The sequence below is a fragment of the Castanea sativa genome, chromosome 9 (assembly GCF_040712315.1).
Source record: "Castanea sativa cultivar Marrone di Chiusa Pesio chromosome 9, ASM4071231v1".
In the NCBI taxonomy this organism is placed as follows: domain Eukaryota; kingdom Viridiplantae; phylum Streptophyta; class Magnoliopsida; order Fagales; family Fagaceae; genus Castanea; species Castanea sativa.
This window is the reverse complement of record NC_134021.1, coordinates 12,648,051-12,665,339: the sequence shown is the minus strand read 5'-3', so window position 1 is coordinate 12,665,339 and position 17,289 is coordinate 12,648,051. Positions and strand designations below refer to the sequence as shown.

Below are 17,289 nucleotides of genomic sequence, written 5' to 3'. Positions count from 1 at the left end.
TCCCAATTTTGACAACCTTGGTGACCACCCTAACTTATACATGGAGTCACCCTAACAAAGCATCAATGAAATTGTATAAAGAATTCCAATTTCGTGGACAACTCATGAAGCACCAATTCTCCAAGCAACTAGCTTATTATGTTGGTCATATGTTATGTGCATCTCACATGACTATGACATATATAACTTTTTTATGTTGTCATCTAGTGGTTTGGAGGGATTTTTTCCAAACTAGTTTGTATCTAAACATAATTTGTTCCATAAATGGGTTTGTTTCCTTTTCACGACGCTGTTTTGTCTACAGAGCAGAGATTATAGCCGTTGCTTTGCTTTGCAGACGTAACAAAATATCATAACAATTTTATAACATCCCTATATTAGCAATAACCAACTCACCCATGGACCAACCACACAATCTATATATAATTAATTTAAATATTTTGGTATGACGTGAAATCGCTAATTTGATTACACCTTTCTCTCTCTGTTCTAGCCTTCCTGTTGCTTCTCTCTCTTGTTCTTCGTGTTTTAGTGTCATTTTCTAAAATCTTTAAAAAACCTTCACGTGCCATTAATTCCTCAAAGTTTTAACCATGGCCTCCAACTCCAACTCTTTTCACCCACCACCACAGTCTAATGGGTCCACAGGTCCAAGTAGGGTCCCCAAAGAAGAGTTTCCCTGGTTATGTATGTTAATTGTGATACTCTCAATAATATTGTTTATATGTTTATTCACATGGCTCATACTTACAAGGGATAATGATCCACTCCCTGATGTCACCCTTCACAATTTCTCTGTTTCCAAGTTTCAAACTTTAGATTCACGATTGGTTGCTGAATGGATAGCCAAATTCACCATTCGTGTAGAAGTATATGCCGCAACCGCGGGCTCCACATACCCAGTTTACGTGCCCAAAATGACATTCGAATATCTTGAAAGTTTTGTGTCATACAAAGGCCACATACTGGCCGTTAAATCTACGAATATAGTACAAGACAAGTCGGAAATGGTTGGTCTCACAACCATAAGCGTCAAATTTTCCACAGAGGGTTTGGAAGGAGATCAAAGGGAGGTGCAGAATTGGGTGTTGGAGGACATAAAGAAGGACAAAGGCAATGGGACTGTGAGTTTTGGCATGCAGTTAGTCATATGGACTCCAAGATACAGGTGGTCTTATTGGGCTAGGTGTTCGGATTTGATGGTGGATTTTAAGCAGCCGGAGTGGGTGGCTACTTTAGATAAGCCCAGAGATTTCCATGTTTCTGAATGGAACCGTACTTTACATTCACTGTATTAATAGATAGTAATGGAGGGAAAAGTGGGGTTTGAACTAAATGTAGGTACCGGTGTGACATTTGTAATGATATCATTATCATTATTACTGGGATATCGCTTGAATCCCGTATTTGTATTTGTGTACTTCTTTTTAGTGATTATTTGTACTTTGATCAATACAAAGATATGTTTGTAATTTAATTAAAGAATATAATGCATTATATTTAAGAATATGTATCTACTAGACTCATGCTTGTATTTAATTAGCAAACTCATATTACAACAAGGATTTTGGTTTACATAGGGCAGAGGCGGAGCCAAGGGGGGCAAGTGCCCCCTGACTCTTCCTAAAATATTCCATATGTACTACTATTAGGAATTTTTTACCCTCCTTGATGCAGAAATTAAACACAAATCAGGAAAAAAGCTTCTTGGCCCTGCTGAAACAAAAGGAAAATGACAAGCTTACCCAATGCCCTATAAGTCAATGACATCGTGTAAGAAAAAAAAAAAAACAGAAAATAGGGAAAGAATTTCCTGACACAAGCAAAAATAAATGGAAAAATTTCCCTTAGGCAGAATAACACACATCAAGAACTTTGACTTGTTAGCTTTTAATTATCATGCACTTAAGCTTATAATAATAATAATAATAATAATAATAATAATAATAATAATAATCATGCATTTTGGTGTCTATCTTATGACATTTCAATTGAGAGTCCTATATTTTACACAAATTTTTTTTGTCCTCAATTTCTTGACATTTCGGTTTTAAATTGTGGGTTTATGTTATGAACAAAATATTTAAATATTTTGAAAAATAAATAGAAAGTCGAATTTTACTTATAGTCTCAAAAACAATCAAGAAAAGATAGTGAGATGCTTATACAACTTTGCAAGTAAATTGCTATACTTTTAATATTTTCAAATTAATTTATTTCCACAATTTATTTTATAGTATTAACTTAAATGTTTAACTACAGTTTACATTTAATTAGTTTTTGTATGAAATTTAATTTATAGTTGTTATTGTTTTTTTTTTGTTAATATAGATTTTTTTTTGTATTTTTATTTTATTTTATAATATTGACTTCTAATCTTTATCCCCTGAATTGAAATTCTGGCTCCACCGCTACCATAAGGGGCTTGGTCTTGAATCTCTTGATAGGTCTATGACTCTATGTGACATACGACAGTGGTTGGATGGGTTTATTGGAGGGGGCAACAAAGGTAGTGTTTGGATCTTAATGGTGTTAGCTTTGGGTATATTTGCACTATGGATTTTTTCCTTGGTTTGAGTGAATTTGTTTTTAATCTGCAACTAAATAGTGTGGTTTTGTGCACAAAATTGTCGAAAATATACGATATTTGAATGCGTGAGGAGTTGCATCTAATTGTGGATTTTTTTTGTGGGTGTAAATTTTCTTTCCCCGCGTAAGCATTTTGTTTGACATGTTTAAATTTTCGTTCCTTTAGGATAGCAATGAAACACACTTATTAATATTAAAATATTCTAGATTATAATAAAAAGAAAAATTTTAAGATCACTAATATACTAGTGTTGGCCAATTGGGATGCCAAATTGACACTAGGGAACCGTGATGCTCACTTGAAAATTTTCTTTGATCCCTTTACTTGCATTGTGTATTACAAAGAAGGCCCTCTCTCTTGCGCTTCTATAGCAGAGCCAATACACCTTGGGCCTATGATACAAAAGACAGTGCACATTAGGTTTGATAGGATGGGTTGTGGGGGTGAGCACCCCTTTGCAGAAGATCAAGTTCTCAAGGAGATTGTTGAAGATGGTGCTAGTGGAACATTGTAATTCAGTGTGAGAATGCATATCAAGGCAGACTATGGGATCTCTTTTTGGTTATACAACATGGTCATCAAATCTCAATGTCCAGATTTAAAGGTTGAGTTTGTATAATTGGGGGAAAGATAATTGGGGGCCAGCATAGTTGTTCAGCTCCTTTGCTAGAATTTTGAATGTAATGGTCTGTTTGATAATGTGGGTCTTCATCTCTCTTTTTCCTTTTTATTTAATTACTTATAATTTTTATTGGTGGAAAGTGGAAACTGCAGAATGGTTGATGTTAATGTTATGGTAGCATAACATTAACATGACAATAAATGTAATTAATTTCACATCAACAACATAATAAATAAATCTATTTATTATTTTTATCTGTTTTTAAAAATTGACATATCAATTTTACAGTCTTACATAATAAAATTTGTTTATAACATTAGGATAAGTTTATATGCTAGTGGTATAAATTTTTGGTAATTGCTTAATTGTTTCATTTGATGCAATGTGCTGACGTGGAATTTCAACTTTCAATAGGGTTTCTTTTTTAACAATATCTTTCAATCAATGGTCGCAATCGATTGAAAGCCTCTAAAGCAAGACCTTGCCATTCAGAAAATTATATCAAGGTGTTGGAAGACTAAATTTGAAGATGTATTCCAAAATGATTTCATTTATTAATAATTTTTTTTCATTTTTTTCAAAAATAAGGCAAGTTTATATCAAGGGAAGGTTTTCTTCGTAGAATCTTTGGATATCAAACCCATTGTTTTGGAAGGATACGTTGTTTTAAGAGGATCTAGTATATCTAGTAAAATCATATGATCATGTATTTTTAAAGTGATCTAATTTTTATCATCCTCCAGGAATATTATTTATTAACCCATAAAGTAAGTAGGTATTATTCCTTAAATTTCTTAATTAAAATCAATAACATAACTATATTTACCAATGCATCAAAAGCAATATCATTCTGTTCAAATACAATTAGATTCAATTATGTTATTTGTTTGTTATCTCATGGTTGTAATTGTTTGAAAAACTTGATTAAAATATAATACTTATGTAACTGGAATTAAGTTTTACTCATTAATAAAAAAAAATTATGAATTGAAATAATGAGCCCTCACTATATACCTAATAAAAAAATTCTGATTATAATGGGGCATGCACCTTGGCATACTATGCGGAAGATTCACAACTCACAACATTTTGTTAGCATCTTTTTTATTGGAATAGTGCTGGGAATGGACGCATACAACAATACCATGTACATTTCTGTTGTATGTATAAATTTTTAGAGTGCATTTGGATAAGAGTAAAATACTTTTTGCTTTTTGTTTTTTGTCTCAATTTTTTTTTTTTAATTTTAATTTTAATTTTTTGAAAATAAACTAATTTTAATTTTTTTTATCATACATTTAACATAAAAATAGTGAAAAAAATATATCTTTTAATAAATGCTATGTAAATAAACTAACATAAATAAAATACTGTCAAACGGACACTCAGTGGAAATGCTATTTTTAACATTTTTAGTACATACCAAATCAATTTCATCGATAACATGCTTGTAGTAATTACATTACATCTGTCATCATTTTTTTTTTAAAAAAAATTGGGATTATAGCGTGAGTTTCATTTATTTTTTCATGAAACAGATGTAATAGATTGAAAATTCAATCTTTTTTTTTTTTTTTTTTTTTAAATTATTTAGTTATCCGGAAACCACCTGTGAGTTTCAGTTGGTATTGTCGTAGTTGTATCACTTTCTTAACAAGGAAAGAAAATAACAAAAACAAAATAACCTCTAAATGTGAGTATAGACACCTCTCATGATCATCCTATTTTTCATGTAACTGCCATACTATGTTTGATCATTTCAACCTCAAAAAACATTGTCTTTTCTTGAGACACAGAAACCATAATGCTATGGCTACTCTGTCCCAAGTTGAACCGGGTCAGTTTTCGAACCCAGTCCAAGACCATGGTCTGTCACAGCCAAGAAATATTTCTCACACAGTGAGATATGCACAAAGCCATGTTGGTTACGATTGCTCTCCTTATGCACGCAACATGTACCCATACGCAACTCTGCAGCCACCAGCATCACACACATTTTGCAATTCTGGTTGCATTCGCTGCTTCATTGTGATATCGATCGTGTCCACTTTGTTCGTTTTATTCACCTTCTTCTTGGCATATTTCGTCGTACACCCAGATTTCCCAGTTTTCGTAATGGACACATTTTATATATCCAATTTCATCAACACCTCCAGCCCTAAATTCACAGCCGATTGGGAGGCTAATATTTTGGTTAATAACCCAAGTGAGAAACTCAATTTTCATTTCGATGGAGTTGAGAGCTATATGCTGTACCAAAGTGAATTCTTAGCCACCTCTAATAAGGACCTAAATTTTCACGTAAAACCTAAGGGACATAGCCGGTTGCATGTGAAAATGTCCACGAACAATCCAGATCAACCCGAAGTGAATCGGTGGGTTGTGGATGCCATGAGCCAAGCCCGAAACGAAGGGTCGTTGAGCTTTAATATGAGAATGCTGGTGTCATCTTCATTCAGAACTGCGACCTTTAACTTTGATGGTAAGGACCGTATCTTGAAAGTTTACTGTGATAATTTGGATGTTGTGTTTGTGGGTAGCGGTCCCAAAAGTTTTGGAATTTTATCTAACGGTGAATCTAAGCCATGTTCAATATCTATGTGACGACTCTAAGATATGGAATAAGTTTTTTTCTTTATTTGTTTTTCCTTGATTTTCCCCAATCTTTGTATTTTTTTGAGTAAGATGATTAAAGATGAATAATGATATCATCAAATCAATTGCTTAAAAATGAGTTTTTGTAGTTTAAAATAATGCATAAAATATGAGTTTATAATTATTATGCAGTATAATATTGTTTATAGTTATACAACTAGGTGCAAATTGATCCTAACCTTAATTTGCTTATTATTTTTCTTTTTTTTTGGGGGAGGGATTGTCATTCTAATCTTACTTAATGTTCCTCTCATGCCCTTTTCTATATTTTCTCCTGTTTTAAGATAATGCTGGGTTTGATTGCAAAGAAAGCAATAGGAAATTAATTAGAAAATGGATATATTGGAATATATATATACACACGCACACCATAAGGGTAAATTACGTAAAATAGTAAACCCATCTCTGGCAAAGTGATGTGAGATTGGCCTGAGTCAAGTGGTGTTCGAAGGAGATGAATCACTGGCGCCAATTCAAGGAATTTTGAGTGAATAAGAGGCAAACTCAGTATTGATAGGCCAATTAATTGCAGATATATATATATATATATATATATATTAGATCACACCGTAGCAGGGGTTTTAATGGAGGAGCTTTGGATTGAATGGTCAACAGAGTACTGGCACATGCACTAGCTAGCACAGTTGCTCGCAGAGTTGATAATAGCCTGCAACTATGGATGGAGGATCTCCCTCATGAAGTTGTATGGTTGGCAGAGGAGGACTTACTTAATTAGCTTATGAAAGTTTGATATGTTTTCACTTAAAAAGAAAAAAGCACTCTAATGGGGAGCATAGTCCATACATAGAGATATAATCTTGTCTACTTGGTGTTAATTGTGGACAGACATAATCTACTTAGGGTCTGTTTAGATAGAACTTATTGCTGAAAACTGAAAACTGAAAACACTGTAGCAAAATAATTTTTAAATGGGTAAAAAATACTGTTTATGTCAAAAATTACTATTTATTGGCCAAAAATTACTGTTCATGGCCAATGAACAGTGACAGACGCGCGTGAAAAAAAAAAAAAACTAAACTCAAACGTAGACGTGAACGCCAATTCAAACGCCCTCTTAAACTTTCCAAGGAGGTAAAAATAAGTGTATATAAAAAAAATTATTAACAAATTAAATCTGAAGATTTAAATGGTAATGGATTGCAAGTAAAAACCGGTCTCTATACCTTCTAGGTCTCCTCTATCCAGTTAAGGAAAGCCATGTTTTTATATTAATTTGGTAATTTACACTTTCTCCCATTTATCTATTAGTACTCAATTCACAAATTGTAACCTCCCTCCAGCCCTCCCAACCCTAAAATCGATCAATGTTCCTCCTTATTTTATTCTTTTCTATTAAGATCAATGTCTCTCCTTAAGTAATGGAAATAGGCAAATACCTCCAACCATTTGTTTTTTTGTTAGCACATAACAAAATATTTTGATTCATTCATTATTCCATTACAAAGTTACTAAAATACCCTCTGCCAATTATCAAACAATGAGTCTGACCTATTAATAAATTACTAATAAATTGAAATAATGGATTATAAATTGTGATTATACGGTGGTTCAAGAGATACCTAGTGGTAATAATATTTTTGATGGTGTTTTATATTTGTGATTCGAATCATATTTCATTCTCCTTTGCTACCTACCTATTAAAAAAAACGAACAAAATAAAATTATGATTCTAGTGGGGCTGGCACCATACTATGAGTAGAATTAACAACATTTGTTAGCATCAATTTTATGGCTATATTATGTACGGTTCATTACATGTATAGCTTAGCTAGTGGAAAATGCTATTTTCAATTTCTTTAGAACTTGCCACGTCAATTTCATGGACAACATATATTACATCTGTAAATTGACAGCCTAGCTAAAATAATGTGGATATATACGCATTTCAAGCCTCTTAATTATAATCATCCTATTTTTGGAACCACTTCAACTCTCATTAATTCTTTATTTGATTATTTCAACCTCAAAAACATTGTCTTTCTCTTGGAATCGTTCTTAGGACATAGAGAAACCATACAACCATGGCTACTCTGTCCGAAGAACAACCCAAAAAAGAACCCGGCCAGTCCTCGGACTCGGACCAAACCAGTCACCCTCAAGCCACAGCCACAGGTCAATCTCATCCTCAGCCACAGCCAACAACAAATTATCCTAATACAATGGGGTACCCACCCGTCATGGGGTATCCTTATCAACAAGCACCACAAGGCTATGCATCATCTTATATTGGTTACCCTCCTAATGAATACAACTCCTACGCTTATTCTCAAACACCAACACAATCCAATGTCAGACGCAATTCGAAATTTGTTCGTTTTGTCCTTGTGATGATGATCGTAGTTGCTGTATTCACATTATGTTCAATCGTTACGCTATGGTTCATTCTACGCCCAGAAGTCCCAGCTTTCAGAGTTGACGCATTAACTGTTTCCAATTTCAACACCACCAATTTTGATCAAACAGCCAATTGGGAGGCTAATGTTACGGTTGATAACACAAATCACAAACTCAAAGTTTACTTCAACGAAATTAAGAGTTACGTGGATTACAAAGATGAGTATTTAGCGCACGCTTTTGTGGACCCTTTGTCCCTAGAAGTAAAGGAACATTATGTAATGAATGTGAAGCTATCTGCCAACAATACTGTTGAACATGTGGTGGATCAGAAGCTGGTGGATGATATGGCCCGTGACCGAAGCCGCGGGTCGTTGATTTTAAGGATGAGGTTGATGGTGTCGTCCACGTTTCGACGTGGATCATGGTGGAAAAAAACCCGTACCTTGAAAGTTCGCTGTGAAAGATTGAACGTTGAGTTTGTGGGTGGCGCAGGTGTTGGGACATTAGCTGTCGGAAACTCTTGGCCGTGTTTAACATTTGTGTGATTAATTAAGATAAGTTTTTATATTTTATCTATTTACACTTGAGATCTTCTCCTAGACTTTTCAACTTTCATGATGAATGTACGTAAATGAATATTATAAGTTTACTCTCTTTTTTTCTTTTTTTATGTTGGGTTTGATTGCAAAGAAAACAATAGGCAAGGAAATGGAAATATTATACTTTTATTAGGTTTCAATTGGATTGGTTTTCCGGGATTTCCTTTTATCTTTTTAACAATTTATTGCCTAATCGGCTGGATAAGAAAATTGAAACATCAAATCCTTGTTATAGCCTAATGCCAAGCTGAAAAGATAGCTGGTGTTGGGGGCAAGACTTTATCCTCTAATGAATCTTTGGGCTTTATCCATACAATCGGATTAGACATTAATTCTTGCTGCATCTTGTTTTGTTTTGTTATTCTTAATTAAACAATTAAGGTGAAAGTTTAATAATAAAAAAATTAAGACAGCTCACTCGAATTCTAGATTTTGTGTTTGGTGCATTCTTCTTACGTGACAAAATTATAAATTCTTTAAAATTTCTTGCACTAACTTGCCATATTTTGAAAATCTCATAATGTCTTTATAATAGCTTTTCTTAAAGGATATGAATTTAGATAAGTTCTTAACAATAGGCAATATACACTAACAAATTTCATTGAATGTTAATAAACATGGTTTTAGTTCATCAAACCGCCTCTCTTCCTAGGATTCTGTCTCCAAACAGGTCCACGAATTCTTTTTCTACTTGATTACTATTTTCTAATTCAAGAGTTTTTTTTTTTTTTTTTTCAATAGTATAAAAATATATGACAAATCTTTTTTGTCAATAACCACATACCAATCAAACGAATATTGATTAATGCCTAATTGATTAAATACTACTTTTGATGAAAATGATAACTGATCTTTTGTTCAGAAATGAAAATTTCTAGGTCCTCATTGATAAGCGCTACAATATCTTATACAGTGGAACCCATGTTTGTGGACTAGAAAGAGACCCTATCACCGACAAATCAATTTTTTTTCTTAAACCTAAAAAATCATAAAAAATCACGTGGAGATAAATAAGGCAAACAAAAAGTCATTGCATACTTCTTGCTATCAATCACACAAAATTTGACTGGAAAGTGGAATTAATCTCCCGTGTTACCTGACATGAGTTTGAGGCTATAAGCATTAAGCATCTAAGCCCATCTGACATGAGTTTGAGGCTATAAGCATTAAGCATCTAAGCCCATCGTATATTATATATTCTACACTCCTTTTGATTGCATGTCACTCATATGCCCCTGTATAAAGGCAATTTACTATACAATTTTACCTAGAGTTAAATATACCGTTTTTTAGTCTTAGGTAGTATTTCGTAGGGGAAATCCACATTACTCATGGCATTCAAATTTTTGAGAATGTGATGTCTTGCAATATAGATATCTAGGATTGTAATTATTCTTATGTTTGGTTTAATTGGGAAGCTAATAAGATTCTTAAGAATGTGAAATTATAATGTTTGAATTATTTCTAGGAATCTTAACTGAATTATTTATTTTTCTTATTCTATCCTTAGATTTGTAAATCCAATATAAGTATTTTTTTTAAAAAAAATAATAATAATAATATTCCTCTAAATAAATAATGAAAAACAAAATATAAACTATAAATTATGTCAAATTCATTAAAAATATAGTCTAAAAGAAGAAAATATGAATATATCAACAAAGTTGTCTATCCTATTTATATTGTTTTGACGAGAAGAGATAAAGACAAAATAAAAGAAATTGATGATTTGTTTTATATTTTATCTCAATTGCTTAAATGATAAGGAAAAAAAATGTTAAAATTGTTAATTTATAAAAAATACAATTTCCTTTAAGTTTAGGAATCTGGATACCGACCTGTTTTAAAGGGAATCCATATTCCTACTGAAAGGGGAAATTTGAATTACCCTGGCATCTAATTTCTTGGTGTGATTTGCAACCAAATATGAGAATATTTAAACATTCCTGTAAATCCTAAAATATTACCATATACCGAACACCACATTAAATGTATTGTGTACAATATTTGACCATCATAGCATGTTTGAGTAATCAGATCTAATATATAAAATAAAATATAGACTTGGTGTTTGGTACAATTTTTTAAACAAATTGAAACACGTATTTGCATAATATTTTTTAACCCACACGTATTTCTACAATACTTAAACAACTATATTAGAAATTTCTAACCAAACAGACTTGTCTTAATGTTTTTTTTGTGCAATATTTGACCATTATAGCATGTTTGAGTAATTAGATCTAATATATAAGTTATAAGTTACTGTTAGCTCAATGAATACACGCTTTTGCTATCATATAAGGAACATGTATTTGAATTCCGCATATAGGAAAAAAAAAAAAAGAAACAAAGAAATCCATTGGTATATATATCATACACTATAGGTTTCAAACGACAACGTTTCACTTAATGGGTGTTATTCACTTAATAAGATGACACGTGCATAACAAAATTAGTTCAACTAGCCGTTGGTTTTGTTAGTCTGTTAGTCAAGGTTGCAACTACGTACAATTCTCAGTTCTAATTTCATCTTGATCTTTACCATTTCATTTCACTTTCATGCACAAAATCTAACACAAATAACCTTAACCTGTCCCTTAAACAGACGAAATAATACACACAAATTTTTGGATCATTTTTGTGGGGGTGAGCATCTGATAATTCTCGCCTTACTATGATAGGAAGATTCACAACATTTTATTAGCATCATTTTAATTGGAGTAGTTATGGGAACGGACGCGTACGGCAATATCATTTGTTATTCCATTAGAGGTGAAGAGAGGGGGTGATGGCCCCTTTGACTTTTCAAAAATTCATCTTACTTTTTATATTGTTGTTAATTTTTTTTTAATAATATCCCCTCCTAAATATTTAGTAAAAACATGTAATACATTTATAGGGATGACTAATTCATCAATTTTTGTCCCTTTAATTATTCTTTTAATATAAGTAACTTATTAAATCAAAGAGAATTTAATGTATTTCATAAAAAATATAAAAATTTTCCATCTAATTACTCTTATAGCAACATAGCTTATTGAACCAAAGAATATTAAGAATGTATTCTAGAAATTTACAAGTAAATATTTTTAATATATTTTTTTAAATTTTCAATTAGACTATAGATTAAATATATGGACATTATTTCTTCTCGTTATAGAAGAAAAAATAAATGTGGATTTCATTGTTAGAAGTTAAAAATCTTTTAGTTTTTATTAATGTTATAGGAAAGCTTCCCAGTGACAAATGTTGTTTTTAACTTCTTTAGAACATACCAAATCAATTGCATCCGCACCATATATTACATTACTGTCTGTCCTCACTTTCTTAACAAGAAGAAAAAAAAAAAAATCTTATAATCATCCCATTTTTAAGAATTGTATTTGTTACATATACCTGTTACACACACTGTTACACAAATTTTTTGAATTGAAATTGTCGTGTTTTCAACTTATAATTTCAGTTAAAAAAAAAATGTGTGTAACAATTTTTATCCTATTTTTATGTACACAAACTGGCATTCTTTTCTTTTATTATTATTATGAATCCCAAACTGTCATTCTTTCCTTGATCATTTCAACCTCAAAACATTAATGTCTTTCTTGCGTTTATTCTCGGGACAGAGAATCCATACAGCCATGGTTACTCCATCCCAAGATGAATCCGATCAGTCTTCGGACTCAGAAGTCGGAACCACTCGCCCCGACGCCACACTCACACCCACAGCTCAATCCAATCGTGATATTCTCAACCCAGCTCAATCCAATAGTCTGCCACAGGCAACAGATTATTCTCGCACAATGGGCAATGCAACAGTTATGGAGTACCCTCATTTACAAAGACAACAAAGCTATGCACAGCAATATCATCGTTTTACTTTACCTCACAATGCATATAACTCGTACGATTATAGTACTGAGCCACCAACACAATCCAATGCAACGTGCAATAATTGTGGCTTCAATCGCTACTGGCTTGTGATAGTGATCATATTTATTGTGTTCATGTTAGCGATAATAACCATTCTTAAGTTCGTGATACAACCAAATGTCCCAGTTTTCAGAGTGGACACATTCTATATGTCCAATTTCCACACCTCCAATTCAGAATTCACAGCCAATTGGGAAGCTAATGTTACGGTTAAGAACCCAAGTCTCAAATTGAAATTTTCCTTCTATGAAATCAAGATTTTACTCTATTACGGAGATGATCACATAGCGTCCTCTACTGTGGACTCAAAATTGCACCTAGAACCAATGGGACATGGCATGTTGCATTTGAAGCTGTCCACGAACGACGCGGATCGACATGTGGTGGATAATATGATCAGAGATCGAATAAACGAAGGGTCGTTGAGTTTCAAAATGAGGTTGGTGGTGTCGGCCTCGTTGACAGATAAGTCATGGACCAGGGATGGTGTGATTAAACTTTTATGTAATAATTTGAACGTTCAGTTTGTTGGTTCTGCAAGTTTTGGAATGTTACCTGCAGGCAATTCTAGGACCTGTTTGATATTTTCATGACTAAGACAATTTTTTATTGGATTTAAAAAAAAAAAAAAAAAAGAAGAAGAAGAAGAAGAATAGTTTCTATTTTTTTATTGTTCCTTTTCTTCTCTAATTTTCATGCATTAATATAAATCTGCTCATTTTTGGGGTGATTTGAACACCAGGCATTTTAATTAGAAGCACTAGAGATATATGCTACTTCTGCTTTTCTCTTGTGTGTAAAGACAATATTTTCATGTTTTTCCCCTTAATTGGAGTATTTGAAGACTGGATCTCTCCTTTAGAAACACAGGAAATACTAATTGAGCGATAAGCTCTTGACAAGATAATATTAGGTTCCATTACAAGGAAATTAATAGACTAGTAGATTGAAATATTGGAATACTTTTAAGTGGGTTTCGTTTGGATTGGTTACCCAGGATTTCCTTTTATCTTTTTCACAATTTATTGCCTAATCTGCTGGATAACAAAATTGAAACATAGTAGAGATTGAACAAAATTTTCTTGCTACAGCCTATTGAAAAGATAATTATAGCTGGTATTGATGGCAAAACTTTATGCTCAAATGCACATAAATCATTATGCATCATATATACAATAAGATTAGATTTTCTTGTTGCATCTTGCTCTATGCCATGTTTAATATAGAGTGGCATTCTTGATGCATCAAGTTGCGTAGTAAAATTTATAATATCTTTAATATTTTCCTTTAAATTACATCTAACTTATTTAAAATTAGGCGTAAATGCACTTTTAGTCCTTACATTTTGACCTGATTTCTATTTTAGTCCCTACATTTTATTTTTACCACTTTTAGTCCCTAAACCAATTAACGCGTAACGTTTAAGTCCTTACCGTCACCCAACTAACAGAAAATGCTGACGTGGCAAACGGAGGGTACTGTTTACACAGTAAATGTTGACGTGGCAAATAAAATAATAATAATAAATTATATTTATTATTTAATAAATACCCAGTCAGCATAAATAATAATTAAAAAAGACATTTTCATTTTTTTTTCTAAATTCTTTTAAAATAAAATAAGATAATTAAATTAAAAAAATTTTATTTCTTTCATTATTTTTCTGAAGAATATGATTCATGTTCTGGGATGTTCATGTTCCTGGGTTCATCCCCAGAACATGAATCATATTCTTAGATCAATAAGAGTTAAACTTTATTACAAACCCAGAAAAAATTCACACAATAAGAATAAAAACTTCCCCAGATCATAAGAACGTAAGAACACAAACCCATATAACAAGAACACAAACCCAGATAACAAGAACAGTACTCAAAGAATTTCTATTCCAAAATTTGTATACATTCTTCCACCAAAAATCAATTGTAAATTAAATTAAAAATGGGTGCTTTGTTCTTCCACAAAAATCAAAACCTAAACCATCAAACCTAATGACCACCACCACAATCCGCCACATTAACCCATATCCACCAACACCAAACCCGAATCTCCAGCACCACCACTACCAGATCCATCACCACCAAATCCTACAATCAAATTTCAACCACAACTCAAACATATTTTGAACCATTGAACAATCCAAACCTCCTACACCATCACGGAACAAAGAAAGAGGCACCTGTGGTTCTCTGCAACGCTTCGCGTCGAATTGAGGCGGCTCGTTTACAATCACCGAGCTGTGATTCTAGCGAGTGCGAAGCAATTTTTCCGACGAGGACCGATTTGACGATCTCCTCGTCTTCTTTAGTGGAGAGAGTTGAAATCAACGGTTCAGGAGCCGGTTGTGGTTGCTGGGGTGGTGTACGGCGAGGATCTTGTACGTCGTCGATGAGGAAGTTGTGGCGGTTGTCGAGGTCCCACGCGTCGTGAGAGGCACGTGAGATGAAGGACTGCACGAAGTCGATGCCAAAGAAACCGAGGAGGTAGATGAAGGAAGCCATGAGGGAAACAATGGCGGCGATCTCCGGGAGCGAGACCAGGTGGAGGGGCTTGGAGTTTCGGATCTTGTCGCGCCACTGGTGGAGCAAGTAGTACGCCACCGAGAAGAACAACGTGAAGGACACGATGTTCACCATATCCAGATCACTCTTTCTCTCTCTACACCCATATGAGTGAAGTGAAGAACACTCTTTCTCTCTCTGAATTTTTTTAATTTAATTATCTTATTTTATTTTAAAAGAATTTAGAAAAAAATATGAAATGTCTTTTTTAATTATTATTTTTGCTGATTGGGCATTTATTAAATAATAAATATATATATATATTTTATTCACCACGTCAGCATTTACTGTGTAAACAGTACCCTCTGTTTGCCACATCAGTATTTTCTGTTAGTTGAGTGACGGTAAGGACTTAAACATTGTGCGTTAATTGGTTTAGGGACTAAAAGTGGTAACAATAAAATGTAGGGACTAAAATAGAAATCAGGTCAAAATGTAGGGACTAAAAGTGCATTTACGCCTTAAAATTACCTACTCTAAATTGAAATTAATCTGAATTCTTTTAAAATTTCATGCACAAGTTAGCCATGGTTTGAAAATTAATCTAAGAATGACTTTAATTAGAATACCTGTCGTAAGAAATGACTTTTGAGTTATGATAACTTCTTCATAGATATGCAATAAATATTAACAAATTTCATTGAATTTTAATAAATATAGTTTTAGTTCACCAAACCTCCTCCACTAAGCTACTTTCATGATCTTATCTCCAAACTCAACTTGATCTCGCATCGTCCAACATGAGTTTAAGGGACTATAAGCACACATGCCCATTGGATTTTACTTGTTCTACACTCCTTTAATTTGCTTGGACGTCAATCGTCACTCACATGCTATCTATGTAACGGCTATTTCTAATACAATTTTACACATTGTTAGGTTCTGAAGATTTAAAATTAAATGTTTAGAATCATATTTTGTATGTATTGGCAAACTAAGAAAAAAATATGTCTGGTCTATATTGTGGGGGGTAAAAATGCTTGAATAAACATTTGGATTTTGGGCTTGATTAGTTGGTACAAGTTTGTTCAATCAGGGTCTCTAGGCCCACAGGTCAGTCCGCACTAGAGTTGTCCGATGAGTTGTCCGAGGAGGAGTATCTCCTCGGACATGCCCAGCAAAGGCCCTGGGACTTGCTAAACGGCTTAGAGGCAGAATTCTGGAAGATCTGTTGGGTAAAGGTGTGATCCAAGCACCCTTTAGAAGCAGGAACGTGTGAAAAATATCTGAGAAAAAAGCTGCTACCACCGCATTAAAGGCCCTGCATTTACCCCCCTGGCCGCATTAATGGAGAAATGACCTCTGAACAGTAGAATTTAGTCTTTCAGCTATTATTTGAAGACTTCAAGAAGGTGGTGGATGGGACAAGTATCTGGGAGGAAGATTTGTGTTATACGTGGATGAAACATGAAAAAAGAAGAAGGATATAAGAAGACGAGAGAGGAAAGGAGAGGGGGATCTTCTTCTTTCTAAAAAAAATTAAAAATTGTAATATTTTGCTTAGAGAAAGAAATATTATACAAATTGTCTTTGGCTTACGCCCGAGAAGGGTTTTCCTGTCGTATTCATCTATCACTTGCATAGATTGCGGCATTCTAGCCTGTTGATCAACTTCCAACATCCCAAACCTAGGTTTCAAACCCATACTCTACAAATTTCATTGTATAAGGCTCTTTGGGCCTGAGCCCATCACTTGTTTTTGGGTCCGGGTACAAATCGTGCACTTACATATATATTAGACATTGCTCAAAAGTGAAGGTTTCAAGCTTCAAATTCAAGCTGACTGCAAAAAAGGGAAGTCATAATCTACCAAGCTTGATCAATTGAGAATTAGGCTCAATCAATCGAGAATCGCAGAAAAAGAAATTCTACAAAATTTTAAATCAGGCCCAAGCTCGCGAAAATGTTTAGGGTTTCATTCTAACTTATCCACATATAAAAGGAAAACTTTGGTAACGTTTTTCAAATTTT

General features: G+C 33.3%; 3 protein-coding genes across 3 annotated transcripts; all 3 read left to right on the top strand.

Moving 5' to 3' along the window:
• The first annotated feature begins 593 nt into the window (after positions 1-593).
• Positions 594-1,298, top strand: LOC142608767 (uncharacterized). Its single transcript, XM_075780448.1, has one exon. The coding sequence runs from the start codon at positions 594-596 to the stop codon at positions 1,296-1,298; it is 705 nt and encodes a 234-aa protein (XP_075636563.1).
• A 3,723-nt stretch (positions 1,299-5,021) lies between these two features.
• On the top strand, positions 5,022-5,816 carry LOC142608766 (uncharacterized). The gene has a single exon (XM_075780447.1). It carries the CDS (start codon positions 5,022-5,024, stop codon positions 5,814-5,816), a length of 795 nt encoding a protein of 264 aa, XP_075636562.1.
• A 2,093-nt stretch (positions 5,817-7,909) lies between these two features.
• Positions 7,910-8,770, top strand: LOC142608765 (uncharacterized). Its single transcript, XM_075780446.1, has one exon. It carries the CDS (start codon positions 7,910-7,912, stop codon positions 8,768-8,770), a length of 861 nt encoding a protein of 286 aa, XP_075636561.1.
• The last annotated feature ends 8,519 nt before the right edge of the window (positions 8,771-17,289 follow it).

Coding starts and splice junctions, on each gene's coding strand:
- LOC142608766 (XM_075780447.1), top strand. CDS start 5,022: ATGGCTACTCTGTCCCAAGTTGAACCGGGTCAGTTTTCGAACCCAGTC.
- LOC142608767 (XM_075780448.1), top strand. CDS start 594: ATGGCCTCCAACTCCAACTCTTTTCACCCACCACCACAGTCTAATGGG.
- LOC142608765 (XM_075780446.1), top strand. CDS start 7,910: ATGGCTACTCTGTCCGAAGAACAACCCAAAAAAGAACCCGGCCAGTCC.